At 38.3% G+C, this 18611-nt stretch overlaps 2 protein-coding genes across 3 annotated transcripts in view; both read left to right on the top strand.

Moving 5' to 3' along the window:
• Positions 1-12369, top strand: part of SLC5A3 (solute carrier family 5 member 3) — a 29822-nt gene extending 17453 nt beyond the window's left edge. Inside the window, 2 exon segments of the mRNA XM_043593666.1 lie at positions 5316-5724; positions 5726-12369. Coding sequence (XP_043449601.1) covers positions 5653-5724; positions 5726-7810 — 2157 coding nt within the window. The 5' untranslated portion in view covers positions 5316-5652 and the 3' untranslated portion in view covers positions 7811-12369.
• The window catches only part of MRPS6 (mitochondrial ribosomal protein S6), a 67389-nt gene that overhangs the window by 18091 nt on the left and 30687 nt on the right, over positions 1-18611 (top strand). The gene's annotated exons all lie outside the window — the stretch shown is intronic.

The raw sequence follows: 18611 nt of genomic DNA, 5'->3' as shown, positions 1-18611 counted from the left end.
TAAGATTTTATTTGAAGAAATGGTTTACTTACATGGGAAACCGTCCTCCTAAACCCCTTCTCTCCCCCATACTTGGCTAAAAGTGGAGCTGTTCCCATCGGTAGGGGGTTGCTCGAGTGGGGCTCAGATCCCTGCCCACTCTGCCTCTCCTTCCACCCCTGTGATGATACACTGGGACTAGAAATCCCTAGAATACACTTGAAATGCCATTTGAATTCAGAATTTCATGCATTTCTTATGTACTTTTAAAAATTTGAATAGGTAAGGTTGTAGGTATAATAGAAATGTTTTGCGGAGAGATTTTAAGGGCAAACTCCTGACATGTTTTAGGGACTGTTCTATCATATGATTACATGTAGTGTTATCTTTAGCTCCACTTGTAATTTGAAATTGGCTGGAATTCATATCAGTTGTATTAGGAACACTTCTTTCGCTTTTCAAGTGTCACTGATAAACTGCTACCAATACTCATTTCTACGTTTTTAGAATAAGTGTGGGTTGAAGAAGGTCCTGTATGAGTACTCACATACTCTGTACCACGCACCATTAGTCTACTGTGCTAGTGGAGTTTGCTTTACTGAACCTTGAGTCAAGGTGACAAAAGTGAGAATGAGTTATGAAAAGTCCCTAAGAATTTTGTATAAATTTAGTTTGTGTTTTACTTGAAGTGACGTAAATAGGAACTAATTATTCATGATATGGTTGAGAGCCTCTTTGAAATATTTGTGGGAGAACTGCATATTTAATATATTACTTTACCTAGTTCTTTTCTTTGTAAATAACTTTTGTGAAGAACCTAATATGCCTGTATTATAGTTGACAATTTAAAAGGAGTTGATACCATTTTTAGTCCACACAAGTTATAGAAGGTAAAGAGACACTTACTGAGTGCCTGTTTGTTGTAGCGTCAATATTCTGTTCTTTCTGTGTTAATTATTCCTTATCAAATCATTAGGAGCTAGTTGGTGATTTGATTTTACAGAGGAGACACTTGAGGCTGATAGAGATTACTTGCCTCCATCCTGCATTTAGGAAGAAACAGCTTGGGCTCCAGCCCTTCAGTTTGTCTGCTTTCTTGATTACGCCGCTTATATACATGTTAGTTTTCAGAAGTGTCTGTGTTCTATAACCCTGAAATTACTAGCTGTTACAGTGAGCATTTTTCCTTGGATCAGAATGTAAGCAAGACCCGGCAAGAGTACTATTAGTAGTGCTGGACTGGCCTGTTCAGGTGGTCCTTTGTGTGGTTTTTAAAGTGACTCCAAAGCTAAAATGATTGTTGTTTGGTCACTTTTATTGTCACTGTATTCTACCCTTTGTTAGTCCCTTTGCTTCATTGAATTTGTTATGATGTGGAGCCCTGATAGCTTTAGGAATTGTTTTTCTTGTTCTCTGTTGGTGACTTTATTTCTAGAGTGACTCTATGTCCTGGATTTTATAGATTGTCCCAGAATAATTTCCTAGTTTGGAAGATAAATTACCTGGTCACCCTAGATACTAGGAAAGAGATGTTGGATTTGCTTATTATAATAATTATATTTTTATTCTGTTACCTAATGGGAGGTTAATAGCTGATTTGATTTAATTTGGTGTTACCTGTTTTCCCTTTTTAGTTCAAACACAGCAAATATTTAGGTATGCTTCTGTATTTAGATTAATTCTTCGGTTGTAATTTAATTCATCTAAACAGTACCAAAATTGTATTCTAATTTTGTGCAAAACTATCACCAAAACACTTTCTGAGAAAGAAGCTCTTTCCTCTGTGGGGGCTTCTGCTCTGTTTTACACTGACTCCCCTTGTGTTTTGAGATTTGGCTAAATTCATTATACTGCCCATCACCACTAGGGGACCACTTTATACATTCTACAAATAATACTCCTATGATAGAAATACTTGTTTCCTTAAAAATTTACTACCAGGGAACCAACCCATATATTTATCATTCATGTACCTCTTTTATTACTTGTCTCACTCGATGGGATTTACCTGAACCAAGTAGCAGCTTTGTTCTAATAATATAAAAACATAAAAAGCTTCTTTTTGGCCGATGAAAAAATTTCTGCATGTATATTTTTTCTGAAAATAAAGGAATTCTGGTTAGTGTTCATTGTGTTTTTGTCACAGAAATATTTACTTCAAAGGAAAGAGAAAAATACGAAGAACTTATATTGTATATTCTATTTGGAACCATTTTTAAGGAATGCACAGTTTATTTCCTAACAGAGTGAAGTTCAAGGCTGTGACCATCTGTATTCATGACTGGACTGTAAAATTTAGCTGCATTGCATTATAGTATTTTATATCGTTCTACAAACTAAGTTGACCTATTTTTGGTTTTGTTTGTTTTTCCTTTTCCAGTCTACCGGGTACTGGTCTCTGGATGTTTTTTGTTTAAATTGGAAAAATCTTAAGCCTGCCCACAGACTGGCATGGTATCCAGTGAGATGGGGACTTGTTGGCAATGGCCTTTGAATGGTCTGAGGAGGCATAGGCAGACAGAGTTGAGCTAGGGTTTGGCCATTCTCTGCTACCTCTCCTGTGGGCAGAACATCTTTTCTGTAGCTTACTTGCTGTTGTAGAGAAGTTAGGGGTTAGACCAGGGTGAACATTTCATTCATCAGGGAGCAGAATGTGGTTCGGATATCTGACTTGCATAGATTGTATTTGACAAGAAGAACAAGGATACTGATATTAGCAGTGCTTACTAGTGATTTAGTGATTGTTCTGTTTCTGAGCACTTGGTTCTCTGAGCAAATAAGCTACTGGTAGGGGCTGCTACAGGATGTACTCTCCCCTCCCCTCCCAGCAAAACCCCTGGATGTTTTGTTTGTCCCTTCTTGGGGGAAACAACATGGTTGGTTGGTCAGCTACCGCCACTGAGAAGAGCAACACCTGAAAGGGCTGTTCTGATTTGTGAGTTAGGCTTTTCTGTGTAAGTTGAAACAGGCGGCTTAGTAGTTGAATGGTGGGGAGAGCTTTGTTGAAGGCAGGATTTCATAGCTACCAGCAACTATTTTCTTTGTAATTAAGGACCTGCCCCTTATACTGAAACCTTAAAGGTGCCCCCCGCCCTTTTAGAGAGAGAGCCTGCGTGAGCATGAGAGAGGGGTGGAGGGAGGTGGCGGGGTGGTGTGTGTGTGGAGAGAATCTTATTGACCTTGGGATCATGACCTGAGCCAAAATCAAGAGTCAGACGCTTAACCGACTGAGCCACCGAGGCGCCCCTAAAGGTGCTCTTTTAAATAGTTAATGCTTATTAGTCATCTGATTATATTTTACAAAAAATTTAGGTCATTCTTCTTACATAATGTCCAAGGGTTCCTTTAGAAAGTTTTGGAGGTCACAGAACTAATGACCAGCTTCAAGATTTGGCAAGTATGAAGTGATACAAATCCTAACTGTTAGTGTATTTTATGCTTTTGTATGTGGGAGTTTTATTCAGTCATTATTGACACTGGCTTTGAGGAGGAAGGATTTTAATCAGTTTTCTAAGTATAATTATTATAGTGCTTCACGCTTAAAAAGGCATAAAGATGGGTTTAAGTAAGACATGTCTGTCTAGGCAGCATTATGAGTAAGGCCTAATAACCTAACTTGGTAGGACATTTCTGTTTAGGCATTGATGCCAGCTCCTTTCCTTGCCAGTGAGAGGTGTGTTTTTAAAAGTTTTTAAAGGGGCGCCTGGGTGGCTCAGTCAGTTAGGTGTCCGACTTCAGCTCGGGTCATGATCTCACGGTTCATGAGTTCGAGCCCCACGTTGGGCTCTGTGCTGACAGCTCAGAGCCTGGAGCCTGCTTTGGATTCTGTGTCTCCCTCTCTCTCTGCTCCTCCCCCTGCCCATGCGCGCATGCGCGCTCTCTCTCTCACAAAAATAAACATTAAAAGGAAAAAAAAGTTTTTAATATTGTGGTCTGTTTTGAATAGTTTTGGAAAGAAGTGGCTTTAGTATCATTAATAGGGTTTAAGTTTACTATTGATCTTTAAAGGAAGTTGCCTAGATTCATCAAAAAGCAACCTACTTTGTTGAGTATAGGAAAACATTTCACTTTGCGGTTGCTTTATCACAAAAGGAGAAATCACATTAGAAGTTGATGTGTGGAAGGCATTAGGTTGAATAACAAATTGTTCTTTATATTGATCTTTCAGCTACAGTTATAATTAACTTTGTAGATTTAGAATTTGTCTCTTTTTCCAGGAGAAAAACCGTCAGAGTCATGAACTTGATTTTAGGTGGATTTAAATGTCTGTTTTCCAGAGTGATTTTTTTTTTCTTAATCCAGGACTGAAAAGTTATCTGATTGACTTAATTGAAGATAATATATTATCTAATGGTTGATAAATGTTTGTTTTATTGAGGTTTGGAAGATAAAATAATACTTTATTTTTTGGACTTTCAGAAATTTTTTCTTCCCCTCTCTACTCTCCTAGCTTTCTATACCCTTTAACAAGAAAGCATTATTAAAAGGAAAAAAAGTACTGAACAAAATCAAACCTTATGTCTGTGTGCCTTTATCCTCTCAGATTCTCTTGGAAATAATGCCTGATGAAAAAGAAGGCAAGGAAATTACCTTTTTGAACATTTTTCAAAAATCTTCTGATGTCCTCCTTTTAGCTAGCAAAAATAATAAAATTTTAGGGTTTTTAAGTTGTATGTTCCTAATTTTTTTGCGTGGAATGTTTTGTTTTCCTTTAGGGCAGGAGTCCTCTCACAGTTTCTACATTGCTGTATAACTACCACAGATAGACATTTGTGGGGATTTAGGAAAATTTTATTATAATAAATTTGCATAGACTAAGTGATCCTTAATTTGGGGGTAGATGATAACATCCAGTAAACTCTACCTGCCTGTTCCATCCTGGACCGTAACTGGCTATAAGAAGTGCATTGTTCAGGATTTATAGCATTTGAAGATTTATTCTGGTGCCCTTATGAATAATTAGTGTTTTTCTCCCTTGCTCCTTTAAGGTGCTTTAATTAAGATCTTGGTGTCTCTTCCAGTCTGAGACGATCACAGTAAGACAAGAAAAGGCAATGTCATGGTAGGCAGTTCTTAGTTGCTAGAGAAGTTAGGCCACTTAGTTATCAGGTTGATGAATTTTTGTTCTTAGTTCAAAATGATAAATATTCTCATGACTTTTAAGTATCAGATGTGCTAGTATAGTTCTTTCCTCTGGAACTGAAGTATATTTTAAAAGTTTTTCTTTTTATAAAGAATGTCTTGTTGCGCCGTTTTGCTAGACTGAAAGTTTCCTCATCACTTGGTGAGACCCTCCTCTAATTCAATCTTTGTCTTTTGTCTTTGCTGCCTTGCAGGGTTGGTACAGTAGGCTTCACTAACTTAGCTGCAACTCAGAATTTCTCCTCCAGCACCTGAGTAAATGCTGATGGTCTTGTGGAGAGTGGATTAAGAGTACGAGCTAAGTTCTCAATCCCAATTAAGAAGCGGAGGAAAATTTAAACTGTCTCCTTCAAAGTTTATCACAACCACCACCATCAAGACAGCAAACCAAAGGACAAAGACTTTGACCTGCTGTGTTGCTCTGTGTAGTCCAGTTCACGTATGGTTTACAGACTTGGCTGGGGTTACTAATGAGTAAATAAAAAGTTGGACACTTCCTGTCGTTGGACACTTATTCACAAAGTTACCAAAATGAGGGCTGTACTGGAGACAGCAGACATTGCCATAGTGGCCCTGTATTTTATCCTGGTCATGTGCATTGGTTTTTTTTGCCATGTGGAAATCTAATAGAAGCACCGTGAGTGGATACTTCCTGGCGGGGCGCTCTATGACCTGGGTAGCAATTGGTGCCTCTCTGTTTGTGAGCAATATTGGGAGTGAGCACTTCATTGGGCTGGCAGGATCTGGAGCTGCAAGTGGATTTGCAGTGGGCGCATGGGAATTCAATGCCTTACTGCTTTTGCAACTTCTGGGATGGGTTTTCATCCCGATTTACATCCGGTCAGGGGTATACACCATGCCTGAATACTTGTCCAAGCGATTTGGTGGCCATAGGATTCAGGTCTATTTCGCAGCCTTGTCTCTGATTCTTTATATCTTCACCAAGCTCTCAGTGGATCTGTATTCGGGTGCCCTCTTTATCCAGGAGTCTTTGGGTTGGAACCTCTATGTGTCTGTCATCCTGCTCATTGGCATGACTGCTTTGCTGACTGTCACCGGAGGCCTTGTTGCAGTGATCTACACAGACACTCTACAGGCTCTGCTTATGATCGTTGGGGCACTCACACTTATGATTATTAGCATGATGGAGATTGGCGGGTTTGAGGAAGTTAAGAGAAGGTACATGTTGGCCTCGCCCAATGTTACTTCCATCTTGTTGACATACAACCTTTCCAACACAAATTCTTGTAATGTCCACCCTAAGAAAGATGCACTGAAAATGTTACGGAATCCGACAGATGAAGATGTTCCTTGGCCTGGATTCGTTCTTGGGCAGACCCCAGCTTCAGTATGGTACTGGTGTGCTGACCAAGTCATCGTGCAGAGAGTCTTAGCAGCTAAAAACATTGCTCATGCCAAAGGCTCTACTCTTATGGCTGGCTTTTTGAAGCTTCTGCCAATGTTTATCATAGTTGTCCCAGGAATGATTTCCAGGATACTGTTTGCTGATGATATAGCTTGCATCAACCCAGAGCACTGCATGCAAGTATGTGGAAGCAGAGCTGGGTGCTCTAATATTGCTTACCCACGCCTGGTGATGAAGCTGGTTCCTGTGGGCCTCCGGGGCTTAATGATGGCAGTGATGATTGCGGCTTTGATGAGCGACTTGGACTCTATCTTTAACAGTGCCAGTACCATATTCACCCTCGATGTGTATAAACTCATCCGCAGGAGCGCAAGCTCCCGAGAACTAATGATTGTGGGGAGGATATTTGTGGCTTTTATGGTGGTGATCAGCATTGCATGGGTGCCAATCATCGTGGAGATGCAAGGAGGCCAGATGTACCTTTACATTCAGGAGGTAGCAGATTACCTGACACCCCCAGTTGCGGCCCTATTCCTTCTGGCAATTTTCTGGAAGCGCTGCAATGAACAAGGGGCTTTCTATGGTGGAATGGCTGGCTTTGTTCTTGGAGCAGTCCGTTTGACACTGGCCTTTGCGTACCGTGCCCCAGAATGTGACCAACCTGATAACAGGCCAGGCTTCATCAAAGACATCCATTACATGTATGTGGCCACAGCATTGTTTTGGGTCACAGGACTTATTACTGTCATTGTTAGCCTTCTCACACCACCTCCCACAAAGGAACAGATTCGTACCACCACCTTTTGGTCTAAGAAGAGCTTGGTGGTGAAGGAGAGCTGCTCCCCGAAAGATGAACCATACAAAATGCAAGAGAAGAGCATTCTGAGATGCAATGAGAATAGTGAGGCCATCAACCACATCATTCCCAATGGGAAATCCGAAGATAGCATCAAGGGCCTTCAGCCTGAAGATGTTAATCTTTTGGTGACCTGCAGAGAAGAAGGCAATCCAGTGGCTTCATTAGGTCATTCAGAGGCAGAAACACCAGTAGATGCTTATTCCAATGGGCAAGCAGCTCTCATGGGTGAGAAAGAGAGAAAGAAAGAAACAGAGGATGGAGGCCGGTACTGGAAGTTCATAGATTGGTTCTGTGGCTTTAAAAGTAAGAGCCTCAGCAAGAGGAGTCTCAGAGACCTGATGGAGGAGGAGGCTGTTTGTTTACAAATGTTGGAAGAGCCTCCACAAGTTAAACTAATACTAAATATTGGACTTTTTGCTGTGTGTTCACTTGGAATTTTCATGTTTGTTTATTTTTCCTTATGAACTTTTAAGGATATGATGAGACACTAACTTAAGAAAATACTGGTCTTTGGAAAGAAAAAAAAAAAAGAAAACATGTAACTGTTGCATCTCTCAGGCATTGTTTACGCTGTAGGTTTTAGCCAAATTTTACTTAGCAGAAAATCATCTATTTGCAAGACTTTATTTTCCCAGAGATGGATGAAAGCAAATTTTCAACCTAAATGAAGTAAAACTTGTTTAACAGACTGAATTGTGCAAATGTGGTTTAAAATTTTCCATACCAAAGTAAGGAGAGACCAATTATTCTCATAGAACATGTAGAGCAGAATATATGCTATTACAAATAAGGTATACTGTCTGCACTGCCAAATCTTGGTAGGCCTTCTTAACCTGAAGTAGAAGACTTGCTCATTTCAAAGTTTTTTCTGTCTTTGTAATCCCTACTACCATTTAAAACTGAATTTGTAGACATTGTATAATCAGTTGTGTACTGAAAACCTAACTCATGTTCTTGTGGGGTACTTGTGTCAGGACAAGTTAGTTCATTTACCAGGCTCATTTTGCTAGCATGAGCCTATGGATTCTGAATGCCAAAAGAAAGGAAGAAGAATGTTTTCCTGTAGCTGTTCTTGTACCACCAATATATGGAATGTTGAGCAAAAGTTGTTCCAGTTCCTTTTTTTTTTTCTTTTTTTCCTGCTTTGACTGAAGTTTAAGTGAACCATACTCAAATGACCGTCAAGTCTATCTTGATACATTTATGTCATGACTGTATTGTCAGATGATTAGGGGAGAAAATGAAGTAAACATTGCTGATGATCCCCAGATTTATTGACCAAGTTCAGGTTGTTTATACAGTTTGGGAATTAGCAGTCCTCAAGCAGTGTTTGGTCAGCTTATGCTAAACAGGTGACTACTCGTACTCCACTAATTCTCTAGCTTTGTTCTTTGTTCTTGTCATTTGGTAACATTTTTTATTAGCCACATATCTTTCCAAGTGGATTCAGTCAGAAGATATGTCCAGAAATTTGAAAAAAAAAAAGAAAATTGTCACTGCCTTTGTGCTGGGTTGCCTGCCCCATGATATATTGAAGTTGAGCTTTTGGAGGGAAAATTTAATTCTGAGATCATACTGTGTCCTCGAGAAGTTCCCCCCGCCCCCCGATTTACTTTTTTTCGAAAGACTCGCCATCTGTACACAGCCTCTACATTTTTGTTTAAAAAGTTATATTGACCTAGAGCATGAGGAGGTTTCAATGCAAACTGGGCATCAGTAACAGAAAAGTCAGAGTGCATGCTTTGCCATTGGTAGATTGTCAGTATTGTCTTTCTGTGGAACAGCATGTTAAAGAGGTGTCAAGAATAAGAACTTCTGGGCTTAATAGTATGTCTTGTGGAGGATATTGTAGGACTTGTGTAAATTATAGGACCCTCGATCTTCACATGGCATGGCACTCCGTTGTAACCTTCATGGATGGGAATCTTTTTCACAGTCTGATTCCCCTTCGTGAGGGCAGGGTACAAAAGATGTTGGAGGAAAGCTCTATAGATCATGTAGTTACGTGTCTGTGTGCTCAACATGGTCCTTTTTCCTTTGTGACATATGAAGGAAACTAATTGTGTATCTACTTTCTTTGACTTTCCTGTAATCTCTGATACTTTTTAAATTGCATGATTTTATTAAGCTTGTATTCTTTAGGGAAAAGTATTACTTTTTTAGATACTTTTGTAGATTTTGAATCAAAACTCAGTCCTAATAACTTTCAATTTTTTGTATTCTGTAAACTAGTTTCATTATGATGGACTTGATTAGTCCAAAGTTGATTTTAGAAATTATCAGGTAGCATAATGTCTTCCCATCTCCAGGAGGCTTTCTGATGGACTGAGTCTGTAGATGAAAAAGTAATTTATGTATGAATAGCATGATTTCTGAGAGCTTAGAGTGCCTTGTAGAATTTTTTTTCCCAATTTCATTCTTAAGATTTAGAAGTTGGGGGCCAAATCAATAGGGACCATCCTTTTCTTGTATGGAGGAGGCTGTGGCTGTGACATATCTAAGGTTACAAAAAGTCTGTTGGGGAGAACAGAGAACCATGTATCCAAAGCTGGACTCATGGTTAGTCCTTTTCTCAAAGGAACTATTTTCCTTTGAGACAACCTTTTTGGTATTTGGGAAAATAATAGGACCTTAGATTTTTCAAATTGGCTTTTAAGTCATAGGGATTAAAAATTTTCTTTGAACACATTGCTGTGTAACTCTCCACAAAGAGGATTGACACATTGGCTGGGCAGCCTTCTTAACCCTTCTTTTTACGGCATAAATTAATAGGTGGTGTTTATGTAGGTTTTTTCCTCTTTGTTTAATGTTGAGTCCTAATAGTTTGGAGTATTAGGATCCCCCTATTTTCTCTTTGCTGCTGTCTTAGTACGATACGTGAAATACATCATCTTGTGTCTATTTGTGTGTATATAGCAGTAGGTCAAGTTTAGAGTACTAATGTCTGTAAATAAGGAATGACTATTAGCATATCCATTAGGATGTTTATTCTTGTCAGTATAAACATCACTGTGTTGAGACTGAAGTCCCTGAAGCTTGCCCTTCGTATTGCTTTCCAGTAATAGATAATGTGCTTGAATAAGTATGTGGATTGCCGATTGCAACTTCATTCAGGGGACCATTGTTCAGTCTAGATTTCATTAGAATGATTGTTCATGGAATGATACATGGTCTGTTTTAAGCTAGCAAAATGTTCATACTTTACACTAAATGGGTCCTAAATGATGACATTTGCTCTGTAGACATATGTATATATTTTTATATTGGCTCAAGCTAAGGTTCAGAATTGAGTAAGAGTGATATTGACTAGAATAGTTACCTAAGAGTCCAAATGAAAAGTGAGAACACTGGTCTTCAAAAAGTAGAGACAAATATTGTCTTATCTGTTCTTAATGGTATCCCCAGTTCTTAGATTTTTGTCTTTCCACACAATCTCAGTCTTAAGATCTAATGAGAAGAGCTTATTATTCGGGCATGCAGAATAATTATTGGCTCCAAAAATAACTATATCCTTTTGCCCCGAGATAGTATGTGGCTTTAGAAATAGCTGAGCCGAGCTTTTTCTGCAGCCATTCTTTTCCTGGTGAGGTTATCACTCACATCTTTAGGTTAGAGAAGCATCAAGCAATAGTGGTGGTACTGTGTCCTTTAGCCTAAATTCAGCAGATCTGCTCTCCCAAGGCTTCCGTTTCCCTTGGCTCAAAGGATCCATTGTCTTTTTGTACAAAGAGGCTGGCCAGGGTCATAGTTCTTAGCATGTCAGGTAATTAGCAGAGACCTATCATATGTGAAACTTCACATTTTAAGAATTGATTGGGAGGTTGTCACTCAGTTCTGTAACCTGAGGCTAATTGGGAGTGGGGGACTGAAGTCTTGTCCAGGGCGCTTAGAGTCTATAAGTGTCTCCGTTTCTCAGTCCGCTGTTTTCTTCCCTATACTTACAGGGTGAGTGGATCTTCTCCTCTGTCTTCGAATATCATTTAGTGTAGCCCGTGGGCTATTCTCATTCTTTACCGTCCTGAAGACTGGCCGTATTATTAGACCCGTCAATGTTCCCACTTGGCAGTATTTGGCTTACTTACTTTGCTTATACTTTTTACTCTGCTCTGTCATTTTCATCTGAGGTATGATGGCTGGAAAGGACCATGTGGGTATGGAGTAGTTACACCTTACCATTCCCCAGGTTTAGATTGAGAGATGTACATAGACCATTCCTGTTACATTATGTGACCACGGAGACATGCCAGGACAATTGTTCTAAGAAGTCAGAAAAACTATAAATGAGATGCTGAGAAGAAATACCTGGGTGATAAAAACACAAACTTAACAAATTAGGTAACAGACAAACATTAGGTTAAAATGTGCAGACGTAGAATTCTATTCAGTGAATTCCAGAACTTGAAGCATCTTGGCTATCAGCTTATTTAAGCCTTTCCTCATATAGATTCGTATATCAACGAATAAGATCCAGCCTGTTAAAAACCCTGGTTTGATGTTAAATATTGTGAAGTAGGAGTTTTTAAGCCTATTTGAGGTTAAATGACTGATATTTGATAGTGACGCTTTAGTAGAAAAAAATGCTTTTAGGCTTGTATTCATAAGATTTCTCATTAGCAAAATGTTACATTGCATAAGTCATTCTGATGTTAGCTTGAACAGACTTTACAAATAGGGTATACTCCTATTTGTGTGTATACTCACCTACCATTCAGAGAGACTGGTCTTTCCCTTTGTCTTCCCTCACATGCTTTAATTTTTCACCTATTCTTTCTTTTAACATTTCTCAGATTCCTGTTTTGATCTCTTATCAGCTTAATTCACTTTCAGGTTTATTGCTGTGATGTGCAAAAGTGCTGCTTTGCCCCAGTTTTGAATACTTGGATCCAAATAATGATTCATTAAGTATAGTCGTGTTTAAATACACGAAATTTCTATAAGCTTAAACTGTTAATTCTCCAGAATGATCTTCTCAGGCTAATGTTCACTAGGGTTCACTAATAAATGCCCTAATAATCCATCAGTATTTTATTCTGAAAACTCTTTTCTTCAAAAATTAGGGAGACAACAATAGTTAAACTTCATACCGATCCCTTTGAAATGGTGGTATCACAATGCAGAGAGGAATGGAGTTTGTTTTGATGCCAAAAAGCCTTGTTCTTTCAGTACTTTAAAGGTGAAAAGTTGGAACTAGTCAGTTGGCATATAGAGAAACCCTTTTGTACTAGTAAGGTGTGAAGCTGGATTATATAAGAAGTGATCTTTTGATTACTACATTCGGTTAGCTTATTAACTCAGGGCGGCAAACCCCTTTTCCTCCATTAAGGTCACTTCTCTTCATTTGGTATCCTTTTTATCAGACTCTCTCCTCTGTTGGAAGACTTGGTATTCAGCTACTCTGACTCCTAGAATTGGATTTAGCTAAGGTTCAAACTATATAATAGGCTTTGCCAGTGCTGAGTCCCACACCATCATTCACATAGTCATATAAATGTTTTTATTTAAACTTCTCTCTCCAATGCCGGGAATAAGGCTTTCAACTACTGATTCACCTTTAAAGGAATGTTATGAGAATGGATATAATTTATGTTTCTGTTTCCATCTCAAATCCTTTAGAAAAGATAGGACTTTGGCTTAAGCACTCTTGTTTCTCTGGTAACTAACAGCCTTAACCATTGATATATTGCCTTTTATTCAGAAATAGACGAGAAAGATTTGATGTATTTGTATCGTTACTCATTTCATGTACTTTACTTTTAAGGGGAGGACCATAATTGGAAGCTGTTGGTTTAAACCAAATAACCTTACTTTATGTAATAATTTTTCAGTGTGGTTTGGTTACCTGGATTCATACTATGTGTGAAGAGAGGGATGCTAGAACAAATAAGCAAATGAAGAGCAAGTCAAGACAAAAAGCACAGCGGTCTCAGATTTTTCTTAGTGTAGGAGCAATGGCTTTACTCGCAGAAAAGCACTAGATGATAATTGTTGCCCATGATCCTAAAGCCCCTCCAATCCTTTCCTACCCCTACCCCCAGTTAAAAATAGTTTACAGTCCGTGAACTCTATCGATAGGGGAAATACATATTTCAGTGATTTCCGTAACAGCACAAGTTGACAGTAGATAACCACAACCTTATTGGAGACTTCTATTTATCTTGGTAAATTCACCTTGTACCCCAGTGCTGCTGGAGGAAGGAGTGTTTACTTTGTTTATCGCCTTTGGACAAACTAGTCTGGATAATTTTTCAGTATTTAATTGTAGCCTAGACTTCTGTAAGTGGAATTTTCCTTAATAACTCGCTTTTTGGTAATAATAGTTGGAAACTGAAATTAAGCTTATTGCTATTATTGAAATCCCAAATTGGCAAAGGCCAGTATATAGGGTATTTCATAATATAATCAGCTTCTGAAATTTCTGTTTTGATTAGTGCCTTCTGGTTGCCAATATTGACTCTGCTAGTTTACACATTTCCCTTTCTTGATAGAATATATTTATTTGTTACAATTCCTCTTTTTAAATTTTGTTATAACTAGTCAAGGAAATACAAAAAATGCATTTATATTTACATACTTTATATGCAGCGTTTGTTTAGGTTCAAGGAAACCAACTAGCTCTAATTCCTGTTGCAGTTTAAATGTTATTTATTCATCTGTATTTGTTTTGTATCCTTCATTAAAACTATAAAGTTACTTATTCTGTGAGTGTATTTTAACTATTGTGTTTCCAGTGTAGGTTTAATAGGCATATCTGAGAACATACATGTGGCAACAGTTTCACATTCCATGTTAGATAAAGAGCTTAAAGTAGAGGTCCGTAGAAAGCACAAATCCTGTTCACGCAGGTGTGTATCTCCACACGCAGAAAGCACAAGACTCACAGTGTTTCTCAGTGTCCCGCAAGTGCCAGTCATAAAGCCCACCAGGCGTCTGTCTTGGGAGTTATGGAGGACCACCGTTTTGAAAGCCCTAGACAATGAGGTCATCTAAATTGTGGTCCTAAATGAGAAGGGATTCAAATGTAATAATCTGAATAAGTTTGTACTGCTGTGGTAGAGGGAGAGAAGGCCAATGTCAAGAATGTTGCAATTATACTTGGGGTTACAAGTGAAAATGGGGTTTATGGGTTCTTTCCTATAATCTGGAACTAACTGGGACAGACTTTTAAGCTTTTGGTGGGTGGGACAGTTTGATAAACTTCTGCTTTAAGTTGTAGACCCATTTGAGTTGGTTTTTTATCTTAAGTCTTGAGGAAGTTTTACCTGCCATCAGTAGGTTCCTGAAAACATGGAGAAATTTCACATTTTGACAGGGCAAATACTTGTCTTTCATCTTTGTGTAGGTTTGTAAGAGGTAAACTTATCTTTATTTTTTCGCGTGCTTTACTGCACTTCATTTTAATAGAGCGGAATTTGGTCCAAGTATTCTGAGCATCAAACTAAGTCTGAGACAGCTCTGCCAAACGAGCTACTTTGCTTTTCACAGTGGTTGTAAGAGTCTAAAGGATTCTTTTACCTGTACCATTCCCCCCGCTTCATGACCAGATGAGGTGAAATCTGTGGGTGCAGCAGAAGAAAATGTGTTTTTCTTGCACTCGGTTTTGCCCTTGTTTTCTTTACCTGCATAGTCCCAGTCTATCCAGAATGCATCAATAATCCCTGTCTTGAATTTTGCCCATATGTCAAAAGCTGTAACTCTCAGAATGGGAGACAAGTGACTACCTTTGTTCCCGCTCTCCTCTATTTTGTGTATTTATCTTCTTAGGGAAAGACTTGGTCAACTCGGATAATACATGGAATGAAGATTAAAGCTGGTGTAGACTGGTATCACATGTTTTAGAGGGGTTAACCAGAGCGCCTGAAGGGAGAGATTCATTCCCCCTCCAGCAAAAAGCAGTCAGGTGTGTTCCCTCAGTATTAGAATGTAAAACCTCAGGCTTGGGGTGGGGGTGTGTGTGGTGAGGGCAGAGGGGTGCCAGAAATACAGGAAAAAAAAGAGGCTTGAGGAGTATCTTTGGCTTAGCGATGTGTGATAAGGCAAAACAGTTATAATCTGTTAATCCTATATAGTATGCGTCTGTACCTTTAAATGTTTTTAAATTTAAAATCATTTGCAAGAACTTCATGCTTTTGAAGATTCCTTTGGCAGAATTTCTTTCATTTAAAATTCCATGGAAAGTTGCTTTAATTATTCGTCTAGGTGAAAGTAGTCCTAGCAGTGTAAATATGTATAATTAGAATTTTCTAATTTCACTTTGAGATCTCTAACTTTTGAGTGGCAAAAACAGATCAACAAGTCTTTTGCTCATGGACTTTTCTGTGGCGTTGTTAAAATGCAAAAGCTTTATTTTTGTTAATAATGACATGTTACGTTAGTGTCAGATGATGATACGGCATCTGTTCCCTGCCTTTCCCCACCGGTACTGCTTTGGTTTATAGATTGCCAGCAGAGTTGAGAAATGGAGCAGGGATCTACCCATTCTTTGCTTGGACATCCCATTTTCTGTTGCCCAGACCTGTGTTGGCAATCATGTATGAACTATGTTATGCTTCTCAGTACTTATTATTTTTTTTTGATAAGGTGGATATCAAAAATAGTTGCTGTGCAAAAGTTAGTAGTCTTCTTCAAGAAGAAAACCGATTCCTTTTCTAATATCCTGTGAAATTGCTTCATTCATTTCTTTATTTTTAAGCCAAATGTCAGCAGAGTACTGCTGCTTTTATCTAGTACTTTTGATATGTAAGTATTGCATTTTAAAAAGATGTCTACATTGAAAGCTGTTTTTCCCAGTGTCCTCCCTATTATACTCTGTTCCTATTTTCTGTAAGAGACCAGTCTGTGCACTGGGGGTGTGTATTGTGTAAATGTACCATTTCGTCAGTTATGCATTGTAGACCAAATGTGATTATAAATGAAGCTGTTGAGTCATTGGTGAGTTTTTTGAATTGTAAACTGATTTCCAGTGACCGTTTGTTGTCCACAGGTTTTTTTGTTTGTTTTGTTTTGTCTTCAGGTTTGATCGGGGTCCATCTTCACATTGTACAATGTTTTAGTTGCGAGCAGAAAGTAGAATTTGGTATAAACCAGGTTATTTCTGTATTGAAAGGAATACCATTGAAATTGTAGATTTAGGATTGTTAACCATACATGACAAGTCTAACTTGACTATTATTCTAACCTACTGTATACAATCTGATTTTTAAAATTGTAGACATGTATGATCTTGGTTTAATGTGTTTTTAAAAGTGTTATTGTTGAAAAAATGGAAAAACAATGAAGCAAATCTGCTAAAGAGCTGTCAGTTTTCATTACTGACTCTGTAAAATACACTGTTCTTTGTGTACTGTGTGTTATTTTGCCAGCTGCTGCATTAGCCTTCAAAAGTATTTGGAAACTTCAGATGAACTACATTTCTTGAAAAGTATATTCCTTTCTGTGGTATCTTGTCCTGTAACTGAAGTATAGTAATTATTTTATGGAAATGTTATTAGCACTTCTGTACCAACTTTGAATAAAAGGAAAAATTTACATTTCTGTGACTGAGTATTTTCAGTATGAACACATCTGCCCTCAAAACTTGACGAGGTTCTGTGTCTAGAGTTGAAGAGGTTGTACCTCAGTGCCTTTTCTCTTGGCTCACCACAGGTTTTCCCTGCCAGTTAATGCTGTTCTTTACCAGTGTAAACCAGGGCTTACAGATGTTGATTCAGAATTGAGTGACATGGCAATCACCGAGTAAATAAAAATTCTCTTAGTTTACCACTTCTATTTTGAAATAACTTCAGATCACAGGAAAGTTGTGAGAACAGTGTGAAGAACTCCGGGATCATTTTCATCCAGATTCACCAGTAGTACACATTTTTGCCACATTTGCTTTGTCATTCTTTTAGCATACACACTTTTCTGAACCATTTGAGTGTTAAGTTGCAGACATTCCCCTCTACTCCTTCAGTAGTTGTAGTATATTTGAGACCAGGACAGTCATCTAATCAGAATGTAATTATCAATATCTGGAACATGACAGTGATGCAGTATTTTAATCTGACGTCTTTATTCAAATGTTGCTGTTCCAATAATGTCCTTTTGTAGCTTTTTTTTTTTTTTTAAGTTTAGAAGCCAGTCCGTTGTGTTTAGCTTTTATGTCTCTCTCCTTTAACTAGTAATTCCTCAGTTTTCCTTTGTCTTCCATGGTATTGATAGTTTTGAAATTTAGAGGCCATTTGTGAATGCCCCTCATTTCCTCATGGTTAGATTCACACTATGCATTTTTGGCAGGAGTATGACATAAGTGAAGCAATGATAATGTCCTCAAAGCTTCATGTTGGGAGGTACGTGATGTTGTTCCCTTAATGTTGACATTAACTTTGATGCTTGGTTAAGACGGTGTCTGTCAGGTTTCTCCACCGTCAACTTACTGTTTTTCCTTTAGCCAATAAATACTTTGTGGGAAAATAATAAGAGATTACGTAAATAACTTACTCCTCATCAAGCTCGAACCCCTGAATTCAGTGTCCATAGGTAATTTTTGCCTGAGCAAAGTTACTACAATGATGATGCAAAACAGTGATTTTTTTTTGGTAATTTTTTTGTTGTTTGCTATACTCAAATGAAGAGCTTCCTCCTCTTCCCATTTATTTGTATGAACTCATTTAGTGGGTTATACTCCATTACTGTCATCATTTTGCTCAAATGTTTCCAGATTTAGCCATTGATACTCTCTTCAGGCTAGTTTCTGTGTCCTTGATGCCCATTTGTATCATTTTTTCAGTGCTTCCTGATTTCCCAACACAGCAAGGGGTTGCAGGCTTATCTTGTACTTTCCTTTCCCCATTGGGACCAGGCATTTAGTTAGGGAATGGAATTTAGAAATCAGGGTCTGGGTGTGCCCATTCTTTACAGGGGTGAACATGGCCTTTCTTCTGGGCCCTTTTCAGTATACAGAAGTAGGGTATTCATATACATCTGATGCCTCCTAATTCTACACCAGCGCTAGAAGGTTCTCGTAGCTTTCCCCATTACTCCCTTTTCCAGCTGCAAGAAATCAGATAATATTGACACATTAACTCATTTTTCAATCTTACAGCTCTTTAGAATTAAAGTTTTTGCAGGTGTATAGATGTTTTTAAGAGTTTTGCTGAATATGGAATTGTAGATTGGGAAGTATTTTTCTTCAGTTTTTGTAAGCATAAGACTTTTTTTTTTTTCCCTAGCTTCTAGTCTCAGTGTTCTGAAATTTCATCATTACATGCCTTGAAAGTTTTTCTTCCA

The sequence above is a fragment of the Prionailurus bengalensis genome, chromosome C2, assembly GCF_016509475.1.
Source record: "Prionailurus bengalensis isolate Pbe53 chromosome C2, Fcat_Pben_1.1_paternal_pri, whole genome shotgun sequence".
In the NCBI taxonomy this organism is placed as follows: Eukaryota; Metazoa; Chordata; class Mammalia; order Carnivora; family Felidae; genus Prionailurus; species Prionailurus bengalensis.
The sequence above is the reverse complement of the archived record's forward strand: the minus strand, read 5'-3'. Positions and strand labels throughout refer to the sequence as shown.